The 13,752-nt window shown below is 38.4% G+C and overlaps 1 protein-coding gene across 1 annotated transcript in view; it reads right to left on the bottom strand.

The window, feature by feature from the left end:
- Window positions 1-1,693: 1,693 nt before the first annotated feature.
- LOC142607211 (putative E3 ubiquitin-protein ligase ARI8) overlaps window positions 1,694-13,752 on the bottom strand; it is a 52,665-nt gene continuing 40,606 nt past the window's right edge. Inside the window, exons 11-15 of the mRNA XM_075778638.1 lie at window positions 3,950-3,997; window positions 3,202-3,273; window positions 3,028-3,127; window positions 2,823-2,949; window positions 1,694-2,405 (exon numbers count right to left, since the gene is read on the bottom strand). Coding sequence (XP_075634753.1) covers window positions 2,132-2,405; window positions 2,823-2,949; window positions 3,028-3,127; window positions 3,202-3,273; window positions 3,950-3,997 — 621 coding nt within the window. The 3' untranslated portion in view covers window positions 1,694-2,131. The remainder of the gene's footprint in view (window positions 2,406-2,822; window positions 2,950-3,027; window positions 3,128-3,201; window positions 3,274-3,949; window positions 3,998-13,752) is intronic.

Below are 13,752 nucleotides of genomic sequence, written 5' to 3'. Positions count from 1 at the left end.
AGTGTAAAAACTAATACCAACGGCAAGAAAATATGACAGAAACACTAAATCAAAGGAAGAGAACAAAAGAAAACGATATTCTGGTCTGAGAGAATTGAAACTACAAACAATTTTTATTTCTTTTTTTTTATTTCTTTTCTGATGTCTTTTTTTTCTTTTTTCTTTTTTTTTTTTTTTTTTTTTTTTTGTGCTAGGTGCACGATTTTAACCTAGTGCACATTAAAAAAATAAGAATGAAGAAGATAGGATGATAACAGGAAACAAAAGATAAAGGGATAGAAATCTGATTTTAGAACCTGTGCTCTGATACCAAATGATGCGAACCTCAATCGACACGCTTTGAGACCCAACAAAAATATTGGAATATTTACCCAGGAAAGCTAAAATTCAGATTTATGATAGAAACCCTGACCCAACGTTTATAATCGAAACGTGAACCAAAGGTATAAGTTGACCTTGACCCAATAATTATAAAGAATCACGAACCAAAGGTATAAAGTTTGAACGCTACAAGGAAGAATCATTGATAAGTTCACAGTTCTTGAAGAACCAAAAGAGAGCAAAGCCTCACCTTTTCTAATTTTTATTCAATAATATTATGAAAAACGTTTACAGACTTCAAGGCCTATTTAAGGGCTCCATAAAACTTGACAGACAAGAAAATATATTCTAAAATAAGTCCTAATTAATCCCTTACCATGTCAGGAATCAAATTTGACCTAAAAAACATTAAATGCACCTAAAAACAAGGAAAATACCTAAAAAACGTATTAAATAAAAAAACCCTAAATAAAAGTTGATTTGGTCTGAAATTAGTATATCCAAAATAGAAAAAAAATCTGTCTTAGCTGATATAGAGCTGGAAAGTCAATCAGCCATTAATTCATGCCATAAATCACTCGCAATTAAGTCAGATCAGCCTTAAATAGCATGAATTAAATTTATTATGTTTTCAGCTTCCTTTGAGCCAAGCTTGGAATGTCCTCCGTTAGAAATCAGTCCAAATCTCTTGAATCAGCCCATTAAGTGCTTCTTTGATCTTCTTGGATCTTGCTCTTGTAATAGGCCCAACTGAAACATGCAATGGATCCTTGAATGCTTGTTGATTCTCATCAATTTGAGTTTAACCAAACAAAAATAAAAATAAAAATAAAAGAAAGGAAGGAGTAACCGAATATAAATGAGAATATTTAAGTTTAAATATAAAACATAAAATATATTTTTAAATTGAGAGCATTTGAATTCAAATAGAAAACAAACTTTCCAAATAGAAAAGAAGAGATTTAGAAAAAATAAAATAAAAACACGTGAGAAATGAAAAAAATAAATGGGACGTGAGAATCGAAATTTTAAGGAAACCGCAATTAAAAAAAAATGGAGATACTATGCTATTGAAACCAACTCATGGTACTTCTTGCACAGTTTTCCTATGGAAATCTTTCTAAACCATTACATATTCAACATGTTAGTTCTCCAGGCATATTGTATTGTAAATTCTTCCAAATCTTTCTGGGGCATATAAGAATGATTAAAAATAATTGAAAAATACAATGGCAATCCATCTCAAAAGCAAAATCCAAGTGGGCCTTGCAAGACCATCACCGATGTATTGCTATCAGAACTCAGGAGGGTCAACGGCACCACCTGAGGGGGGAGAAATTATAATATGGGGATGTACTAAATGGGATCTGACTGTAGAAAAATAGTAAATCAAATTTTTATTCTATTCATGCTGGGGCCAATGCAGTTTATTGTCCCCAACTAGTTCATTCTTACAACAGAAGTGGAGAGACTTCCAGCCTGCTACAACTAAAATTACAGACAAATGCATTTTCAGGGATCCTGATGCGGCCCCAGTATAAGTTAGGCAAAAACAACAAATTAACATCATGAACTATATACAGCTCAATCCAATAACACAAGACATACAGAGTACCAGTTACTTCTACTCCCACCCCGCCCCTATTTCCATTATGCTCTCTCCTCGTGTTCATAATTTTGGAGACGAGGGATTGATGGAAAACTCTCCATCACATTCTACCCGGCCAGTTCACCATCACAGCCAACCAGCCCAAGAAACAGAACCAAAATCTCCGCATCCAGGTGCTTCAATTTGCAGAGGACATAAGGTTCACCGGCGTTGGTGGCACATCTGGCAGATGGTGGCCGACTTGACATTTGCAAATGTGCAATGTTCACAGGACCAATGGCTTGAGTCGTCAATATTTCTACTGGAGCTACTTGATTTGGATGTTGTACCCTTGCCCCTACCACCTCTCCCCTTACTACTCCCACCTCCTAAGCTTTTTGAGCTTGTTGTCCTGCTGCAGGCACCATGAGAGTCCACATCTGACAGTCCATTCTCCAAAGCGCGGACTAAGTTCTCAAAATAGTTTCGAGTCACACTGTTGACATTAAAATACAAGACAATGAGTAACAGAAAAAGCCCCACTATAAGTCTGTCTTAAACAATAAAGAATAGGTAAAAAAATATAAAGAAATGAAGCTTCTAATTAATTAATGATTTCTAAATTCTTTTCAGAAGGTTGGCCTTCAACATGAAAGAAAATTAGCGTGAGAGGACGAGTTTAGAAACTAGGCCCAAAAATACAACACTGATGTGGCTTTACCACAAGGCAAGGCGGCATAATCAAAGTTGATTTTCGTAAACAATATAAAAAGTGTGAGAGCTTATCTAACACCACTAATAACCCTACTAAGTTCTTAAATTAAATAAGAAAAATGGTTCTAATACTCTCAAATTCTAAATAATCCTGAATTAAGTTATCTCTTGGTCTAGCCCAATTATCCAGATAAGAAACCTGGTCAATCCAGCAAGTTTTGTGCGGAACTCATTGAAATCCTTCGATGGGCCCTCTGCATTGAGGTAAACTTGTAGCTCCTTCTCTGCACATTGATGAAGTCGCTCCAACCCAGACTCGGCTTCACCTGCACGACAAATAGATTGTAATGGAACAAAGCAAGATGAGATACAATGTCAGCTTCCAGCTGGACGAAAATACATACCTTGCAAGTACTCAAAGAACTGTCTCTTAGCATGTTCATGCTCGGATAAGTAATATCCATAGGCATATGTCCATTTCAGAACTCGCCGACATTCAACTATCTGCATACACAGCATATTTTGGTGAGAAAAAGAAATATAACTTCTATCATGAAATGCAAGAACTAAAGATTTACCTGTAGCCAGGCCTCTGTAATGAACTTTAACTGTGACTCAGGTTGGCACTGTATGTCGCTTAGCTTCTCAAGCTACAAAAAAACACGGATATAAGCACTCTTGACGACTTAGAGAAGCTAAGATTTACTGAAAGAAAACTGCTGTTAACCCTCCCGACACTTTACATGAGTAACAAAAGCAAAGATCGATCATCACATGTAAATATAGTTCTGTTCAAAAAAATTATAGAATGCAAATAGATATTATAATCCCTAATACCCACCCTCTCCTGCAATCCCATACGAAAGGGAAAGCTTCACAACAATGCAGATTCACAGGGTTCAGGACTCGCTCAATATTGTAAATAAATCAGACACAATCAATGAAATTTTATATATATATATATATATATATATATGGATGTGGGAGTATTTTAAGAATTGAGAAAGTTTTTTTTTTTTCCTTGAGAGAGAGAGAGAGAGAGAGAGAGAGAGAGCTAACATGTGAATTTCAGAACTAGCCTACAATGATTAGTTGCCAACACAGAGACATCAGAATATATGATTAGTATCACATCTTCACACAGATGTTAGGAAAGACACGCTATCTTATAGGAAGGTTTCAAGTTAAATAAAAAGTGAAAAGAAGCTTTGTACACAAAAGTTATTTTAGTGCAATATTAAACCCATCCATTTTAATTGAAATCCCAATAGATCAACCACACCAGCATTACTAGCCAACAAACTGATGGTAAGTAGTTTAGCTTACATGCACAGTTTGCATTTGCTGCAGGTCTGCGAGCGCTTTTTGCCTAGACTGCAATGAGGAAAGAAAAATCATTAACTATATAATTTACAGGGAAAAGAAAAGAAAAGAAAGCTAACATGTATGCTCATACCTAATGCTTTTTCTCCTGTTTCTATTCCATTCTAAATCGTGATTGTAAACTCTATTCCAGTCATGTTTTTCAATGTACCAGATTCCTTACAACCCATCACTGATGCAAGTTTGGCAATAGATCGCCAAAAAGAACCCATTATCTAGTGTGATACAAAGAAAAAGCAATTCATTTTATTTCCCTCTAGGTACTAAAGTATAGATTCAACTTCCCAATAGACTTGTTTGGAAAAAGATTGCCACTAAAAAGTACCAATTATCTGGTGTGACACAAAGAAAAAGCAATTCATTTTATTTTCCTCTATCTACTAAAGTATGGATTCAACTTTCCAAATAGACGTGTCAATTTGATAATATTCATACATGGAGTGAGGTATTAATGCCAGGTGCAAATGAATGTACAGCTCAGATTGTCCTAATCCATAGATCTTGGGACAAGGGGAGCTGAGAGAATAATCAGTGTCCAGATTTTAACTATTACCCTAGAGTTTTACAAAGTACCTATACAGAGGAAAACCACCCTTTGATTTTAAGATAATAATAAATTTTACCGTGACGAACATAGCAAGTATGTAATGGGTGATGTAAGAAGTAAAAGGCTTGCCACTTTTACCGCTAAAGAATTGAAAATGGCTATATACATGTATGTGCACTCATCAAGGTGTAGCCTAGTAGTGGAAGGCTTAGGATGAGTAGTAGATCTAGACATCCTAGGTTCAAATCCCTACTAGTTCTCCTAAATTACCTCATACACAGTTCTAACGGGTAAGGTCAAGGGTAGGTCCAAAGGGCCCTACTAGTTCTCCTAAGTATCTTAAGTTTATTTTTCTTTGGGTCCAAGTTAAGTATTTATTAGGTTTTATTTTACCAATCAAACTTGTAGTCCTAATACTAGTAGGAATCCTTTTACTATTAGTACAAGTAAAGATTCTTTATATGTATTGTGCTCAATGATTTCAAAGGTGATAGAATGGGTTGATTAATAAAATTGAGTGTTTTGAGCAATAGGTACATTAGCCTTTGTTGGATTTTTTCTCCTTCCCTCTTCTTATTTTCTTCTTTCTTTCTAAAGTTACTGTTCATGTCAACTATTCACACAGAATTGGACAGCCCTAATTTCTCTCTAATTATTCTCCTTTCCTAAACCTAAAAACCCACCACGAAAACACGTAGACAAATTCCCTATTTTGTCCAACAGCAATATATATATATATAAAACCATATTTTAACCAGCATGTTGCATATATATCAGTCATGCTTCAATTGTACCATAAACAATGCCCTACTTCAGAAAGGAAAGAAATGATCAATATAGGGAACACAAGAAAATTTCCAGTATCAATAGATGTCTAGTTGATCAAGCTTACCATGCTCTCAAACTCAAAATAATTTTGCCAGATACATCTTAGTTACTCAGCTCAACACACATTCCAAACCCATATGCCTTATTCCCAATGAAAATTGGAATGATCCAATGATCCTTGTGTCATTCCACTCAATTCAAATTTCAAAGCCATCTCCCTCATTCACATCTCAGGTATGATTCATTTTTTATCCCCAATTAAAACATAAATCTTCAGGAAAACTAAGACAAGATTAGTCGAGGAAAACTAAGACAAGATTAGTCGAAAGGATACATCACATTTATATCTACCAGTCCAGCCCAAATATAGTTTTTTTTTTTTTTTTTTAAGAAAAGAAAAGAAAAATATAATGTTGAGAATTTTAGTACTTAGTATCCATAGTATTCATAACCGGACTGGATTGGCCGGTTCAATCAGGTTAACCAACCGGAGCTCCATCCACTTTTTTGGAAAATTCTGGAAAGAATGAACGTGTGCGGACTCAAACCAGGCACCCTACACAAGAACCAGTGTTCACTTAATCCTGAATAATAAATCTCACGACTAGACTATTAATAATCCTCTCTCAGGATTGTGAACCGATTATGAAATATAGATTGCTTTGATATATTAGGAGTGTGATCTAATATAATGGTCAAAACCTCAATATGTTAGGTGGTAATCACACGAAATGTTGAGGAAACTCATATTCTCATGATGGAATCCATAATCTCTTTCTACAGAGACACAAAATATTCCCTTGAGATAAGTTTAATGAGAAATGGTTTTTTTTTTTTTTGATCAGTAAGAGTGATATATATATATATATACACACACACACGAAAGGCTACTCTATGCATGAAGAACATAGAGCAAACCAGAAAAAACAAGAGGAAGAAAACAGAACAAAAATAAAAAAGAAAACCAAACAACAGAAAAATTACAAAAGAGAAAGGGAGCTAAAAAAAGAAGAGAGAGAGTCACTAGTCGTGATTCTCCAAGCCCTAGACCAATCAAAAAGAGTCCCACTAAAAGAAGCAAGCAACTGATCACCGGTGCTATCCAAATCCTCAAAAGTCCGCCGATTCCGCTCCTTCCAAACACACCATAGGATGCCCAATGGAATTAATTCCAAATCTGAGACGAGTGCTTCCCCAACCAATTCCACCAGCCAAAAAGCAAATCTGGAATCGATCTAGGTATAACCCAAGACAAGCCAAAAGTTCTAAAGACAAAGTTCCATAACCGATAAGCCATCTCATAATTAAAAAGTAAGTGGTCTACCGTCTCTCCACAGTGACGGCACATAATGCACCAATCCACAAAATCCAATCTCCTCAATCTCAAGTTATCACCCGTTAGGATCTAATTCCAAGCTGCACACCAAACAAAGAAAGAAACTCACCTAGGGGCCTTTGCTCTCCATATAGCTTTTCAAGGAAAGACAATTAAGGGACAATCTCTTAATTTATCATAAAACGACCAGATGTCAAATTTCCCATTAGGCTTTGACTTTCATCTCATCCGGTCTCCAACATCCCTCGGAGTATTAGCTCCCAATAAACGAAGGAAATACAACCCTTCATCCATCTCCCAATCCTCAAATTCTCTAATACAACGAACATCCCAAATTCTTCTCTCCTCTGCCCCCTGCCTAGACAAAGAAGCTTCTACAGAAATCTCCTTATCAATGGCAATACCATACAACCTTGGGAAGGCCAATTGAAAGGGTTGATCCCCATACCACCCATCCATGCGAATACCTCTCCACAAACCACACCCATGAACTCCCCTACCTAGCTTTGAGGTCCAACCCCCCCCCCCCCCAATCTTCCCCAAATTTTGAAGCTACCACCCTCCTCCATAACTGATTCTCCCCCTTTCCAAACCGCCACAACCATTTTCCCAGTAAGGCCTTATTGAAAGTAGTAAGTTTCCTTATCCCCAAGCCGCCATTGGCTATAGGCGCACAAACTTTATCCCAACCAACCAGATGAGACTTGCTAACACCCCATAGAAAGTCCTTTTGCAACTTTTCAATTTTATTGGCCACATGAGTAGGAATGGTGAATAACGATAGAAAATAAGTAGGAAGACTAGATAGCGTACTCTTGAGTAACATCAATTGAACCCCCTTATACAAGTACAACTTCTTCCACCCGGCTAATTTCCGCTCAAATTTTTCCAAAATTGGATTCCAAATAGAAGGGGAATAATGTGAAGCCCCCAGCGGCATGCCAAGATAAGACATAGGCGAAGATCCAACTCTGCAGCCCAAAATATCAGCCACGACATGCACATCAACAACCTCCCCTATTGGAACCATTTCACTCTTATGCACATTTACCTTCAAACTTGTTACCGCCTAAAAACAAAGTAACAACAATCGAATATGCAGAATTTGCTCCACATTTGCATCACAAAAAGCATAGTATCGTCTACAAACAATAGATGTGAAACACATTCCCCACCACCCCTCCTACCCTCAACTTTAAAACCACGGATCAAACCAGCTCCCTCCACGCTTCTTAACATCCTACTAAACACCTCCATCATGATCAAAAACAGCATAGGAGATAACGGATCTCCTTGTCTTAACCCCTTGAGCTACCAAAGAAATCAGTTGGAGACCCATTAATGAAAACCGAGAACTGAACTGTGGATATACAAGTACAGATCCACTTACACCACTTCGCTCCAAAGCCCATTCTGTTCAACAAATACAGCAAAGCCTCCCAATTCACATGATCGTAGACTTTCTCAATATCAAGTTTACAAATGACTCCAGGAACCCTACTCTTCCCTCGGTTATCCACACACTCATTCGCAATAAGAACCGAGTCAAGGATTTGTCTCCCACCCACAAAGCCATTCTGAGTCTCAGAGATCAACTGATCTAAAACCACTCTCAACCGATTCGCCAAAACCTTAGCCAAGATTTTATACACACTCCCCACCAAGCTAATAGGGCGGAAATCTCTAATATTAGAGGCGTCATTTGTTTTAGGAATTAAAGCAAGGAAGGTAGCATTAAGGGATTTTTCAAACTTACAATGTTGAAAAACTCTTCAAAGACCGCAAGGACATCTTTCTCCACTATTCTCCAACAATGATGATAAAACGTCATAGTAAACCCATCCCCTGGAGCTTTGTCCCCTTCCATATCTCTAACAACTTGAAGAATCTCCTCCCTCTAAAACTTCCTTTCAAGCCAAATCCTCTCCATATCCCCAATACAATCAAAATCCAAACCCTCCACAAAAGGCCTCCACCCCTCAGTCTCCTTGCACAAATTTTTATAAAATTGTACTACTTGATTGTTTACCTCAGATTCCTCTTCAAAAACCACCCCATCCACCTCCAAGGTCCTCAGATAATTAGACCCTCTATCGGAGTTAGCCATTTTGTGAAAAAACTTGGCGTTATTATCCCCTTCCTTGATACATAACATCCTAGATTTTTGTCTCCAGGAAATTTCTTCCAAGGAAAGAAGATGCTCCACCTGGGACCTCAAATCCGCCCTATGACATTTCACCCCATCTGTGAGACCAAAATCCCCTTCCTTAGCGTCTAAGGTTTTCAGCTCCTCCAATAATTGCTTCTTTTGCCGCTCTACATTACCAAACTCTCGGCGATTCCAATGTACAATGTCCTCTTTCAGAGCCTTTAATTTTTTTGCAAGCACGAAACTAGGTGTACCTACAAAGGAATGTCGATTCCACCAGGATTGAACTCTATCCACAAATCCCTCCGTCTTCAACCACATATTTTCAAATCTGAATGGACTTTTCCCCCTTGCCATTCCCCCTACCTCCAAGAGAATTGGGCAGTGATCTGAGATAGGACGGAGTAAGATCCTTTGAATAACATCAGAGAAGTGGTCCTCCCAATCTGGGGTGACCAAAGCTCTATCAAGCCTAGACATCGCTGGTTGATCAGTGCCACTTGACCATGTATAGCTACCTCCTTCCAAAGGCAAATCAACCAAATTAAGCTCCTCAACAAATTCAAAGAATTTTTCCATAGCCAGGGTCAAACAAGTCTCACCCCTGCGCTCACTAGAAAAGCGAACAATATTAAAGTCCCCCAATCAGCACCACAGTAACCTCCAATACTGCTGAATACCCACCAACTCATCCCACGTGTCCCCTCTCAATATTCTCATATGGGCCATAAACGCCTGAGCATGCCCATATAAAATCGTCCCCCACCCCTTTCCACTTAACCAAAACAGAGAAAGTACCAACCATAACCTCTACCTTATCCAAGACACTTTTATCCCACATAAACAAAATACCTCCTGCAGTCCGATCAGCCTCCACATAAGGATAGCTCCACAAACTCCAAACCAGCTGTCTATTCATACTAGCAATTTTCGTCTCTTGAAGACAAACAACATCACACTTCCACTCCCGCAACAAATTCTTTACCACAAGGCGTTTCCAAGGATCATTTAAACCTCTAACATTCCACGAAATCATCTTTATCTTCATAAACACCGAATTATCCCCAACTTCTAACACCAACACAAGACCACCCTTTATCTTCTATCATAATTCATCAAGGAGATCAAGTTATGCAACTCTCTATGTCCCTTTTTTTTTACTTAGCCCCTTTTTTGCTACCCGGTACTTTCCTGTGTAACACATTGGCTGCCTCCATCACTGATTCAAGCCTCTGTAAGAAAGCAATGCACAACTTCTCGTGTCGAGACATTGACAGCCCAACCAATATATTGAAACCAGGAATTCTATGTTTCACCCACCCAGAAATATCTAACTTAGACTCAATACACAATACCTCATTGACCTCCTCCAACTCTACCAAATTTGTCATCGCACTTGGAGCAAAGGTTTGCAGAGGAAAGCCAACTGAAAAATCTGTTTCACCAACACCCACAGAGAAATCAGCTGCTTCCTCCAGCAGCATGACCTCCCTAGGAAGGCTAAAGAGTTCCTTACTAAAGGAAGAATTAACCTCCTGACCCAAAGCCCTAAAACCCAGTGCTCCAGCTTGCACCAACTCCAAAAAGAGATCGAGAAGAGGTCGAACCAACCGCGGCACTAAATCAAGAGTCACTGTCCTCTTACCTTTAGAAAACAACCCACCCGACAGTGAAATGGAGCCGAAAATGTTGTTCCGGTCAGAGCTAAGCCTAAAAACCATCACCGGAGGGGACTCGGTACACCCCGCCACTCCTACCGACGACGCGCAACGCCGATGAGGCGAACCCTCCAGAACCCTGGTGCGACACATCACCTATAACGGCAAAGCAGGGCTCATCGGAGGCACCGGAGACACCAAAAGGCACGAGCCACCATTATCGGCCTGAACCCGTACCTTCGGTGACCACACAAGACCTCCGGCCACTTGCGACGGCATCACAAAGCTCGTCGGACTCAACACACTTCTCGTGATTATCGGCTGAGAGTAAGGGCTCTACACACTTAACGGAACATTCCCCAGGCTCAAAGGTTATTGGGCTTGTGACATGTGGGCCTAAACATGACTCACTAACTGTCATTTGGGCTACCAACTTATTAGGGCCCAACCCAGACCCAGCTTACCCTTATGCAATTCCTTACCAGCCCGTGAAACCCATCTATGCTTCTGAGCTCCCCCTTTCTTCCTATCCCAGGAAACCCGCCTCCTCCCTATCACGTCAACCTCCACGATAAGACCACTCCCTGTCCAGCATGGTCTCCTTACATCACTCTTTTTCCTATTACCATAGGCTTTTGCATTCAAACTGAGACTTGGGAAACATATCCTACTTTCAGCCTGATTTTGCTCACCTGCCACTGTCTCCTCATTAATGCACAACTCCCTCCTATCTCCTCCTCCCACCACCATCTTATCAGGCTTGCCTACTGGAAAAACTCCCACCTTGGCACCTATAAGTCTCCGATTCACCTCCATCTTCTCCTCTCCTAAATGTGTCTTCTTCCCCTTGACAGTGGAACCTACCTGCTTTAGCTGCTTTCTATCCTCTACTCTTCCATGAATGCCTTGCATAGCTTCAGCAAAAGTTCTGGAGTTTTGAGTCTCCAAATATTGCCTATGCACCTAAGGAATAAAAGTTGGAAGACCAGTTCCACCCACCGCATATTGGGAAGGATACAACATCTTTCTTAGTTCAAGGCCAAAAGCCCTCCAACCATTTTTCTCTTTGCCTTCAGGGATAATGATCGACCTCCTACGCCCACCAATTTTAGTTCAGTCAGTAGTAAAAACTGACCAAAAGAATTGGTGCTACGTTGGAGAGTGTAAGCAGTGTCACCGTCCCTGAATGTAAAGAACTGTTTGGAGCTTTCCCCAACAACAGTGTGTTGTATATTCTTCATCAGCCATTGTGCTGCATTCTTGCCCATGAAGACTGATCTCATAAAATATTTGCCCCTCTCATGGATCCATAACAAGAAATAACGTCCCCTTTCCTCTACAACTAATTGAAAAAACTTGGATTCAATGACGAAGCTGTGGAAACCCCCCATCATGCTATAGTGAAACCAGAAATGGTCTCCCTCTCTTCAAGGTGCTAAGCTTGGCCACTTTAGTAAGAAGTTACTAAAGTTTACATTTAATGAAATTAGATTTCATAAAATATATAAATAACTAAAAAATTAAACTAAGGACTCAAGGATAAAATAGTGATTTACAAAATGACAGTTTATTATGATTTTATTCATTATAGATATTTCTTGAAAGGGTCAACTGATTTTATATTAGAGTCTTGAGATATAATTTATTGATAAGGCCTAGAGTGCAATTTTATTTCCATAAAAGTACCCTTTGGGCTAATCAATCAAGAGTTGATAGAAGCCTGAAGCATTTTGCCCGTGCAAACAAAGTCTAAAGGAAGACAAGCTTTGATAAGTAAAAACTTGATTAATTAGCCCAAAGGTACTTTGATAAGTAAAAAGATTTACTGATATAAAAAAGGGACATCCTAGTACATAGGGAGTGTACAAGGGTTAGATACAAAAATTACAAGAACAAGAAAATCAAAGATAATATTTATTATAAAAACTGAATTAATAATTTTTATTTTGTCATCATTTGACCTTAGTTGAACCCCGATCCGATCTCAAAAACCTTGAGCCTCTCCCTTTTCTAGTTCTTTGAAAGGTCCGGGTTTCAAAACAATGTTAGTATCTTTCACATTACAAAGATATTGATACAAAATAATACATATGCAATCTCAAAAATCTCAAAGACATGTGGGAAAGATACATCAGATATATACACAAGCTGAGAACTTTTTGGATATAGATGCAATTCAATCCTTCTTCCTGGCAATGGTTCCTTTTGACCTCCCTTACAACACTCCAAATTGATACATTAATAGTTGAAGTATAGGGGCAACTCCAAGGGGTTGGTCCGATAGTTTTTCAAGCCTAATATTATCCATGAGGTCTTTGGTTCAAGTCTCCTAGAAAAAACCTTGGGGCCACCCCTAAGGGGGATTAGTTAGGTGCTCTAAGAACTCTACACACCCACATTAACAAATTTGGTTTAAGTACACAGACCCTATCTGGTTAATAAGAATTTCAAATCTTGAGACATTTAAATACTTGAGTTTAATCTCACAAGAGTTAAAATTATTAAGAGTTAACATTTATGTTATTTAATATGCAAGAATTGACATTTCTTAATTCTCATATTTCATGGGAATTGAGATAACAACAACCAAGCCTCAATTCCAAATTTCATGGGAAGTCAGATGTTCTACGTAATTGTAAATCTCAAGAATTTTTCCAAACAACCAATCAAATGTTCATGATTTCTAGGGAATTAACGACATGTATTCCAAATAATTGCATAACAAACACACCCTAGTCATGTACAATTATAAGACTACTATATCTTCTCCCTTGCCATTACAAGCAAATTACTTACTTTGGGATGAGTGTGTGTTTTTTTAATAAGTAAACTTCATCGAAGTAAAAAAATATTACACCCATATTGGGCAAAGAATTACCAAAATCAAGCATATCAGGCAAAGAGTTGAAAGTAAAAACACCCGAAGCATTTGCTCGTTCAAACAAAGTCTAAAGGAAGACAAGCTTCAACTCATGTATCTTTTTCACCAATATAAAATAAGAGGAAAAAAAAAATTATTATGGTTTAAACTAGCTAACTCCAATGAAAAGATTATATCTAAAGCCACTAAAAAAGTATGAAGTCCAACATCACCATGTTGAAAATTGATAATATCTGACAACAGCCCTTTGCAGATAGATTTTCTACCCACGAGGTGAAGGCAATGACTACCAGCTTAAGATCTGTTCTTTCTCATAATTACAGGCATTTAAGCAGTAAATCACCATT

Source organism: Castanea sativa, chromosome 8 (assembly GCF_040712315.1).
Source record: "Castanea sativa cultivar Marrone di Chiusa Pesio chromosome 8, ASM4071231v1".
In the NCBI taxonomy this organism is placed as follows: Eukaryota; Viridiplantae; Streptophyta; class Magnoliopsida; order Fagales; family Fagaceae; genus Castanea; species Castanea sativa.
Note: the sequence above shows the minus strand (reverse complement) of the source record. Positions and strands in the feature narration are given on the sequence as shown.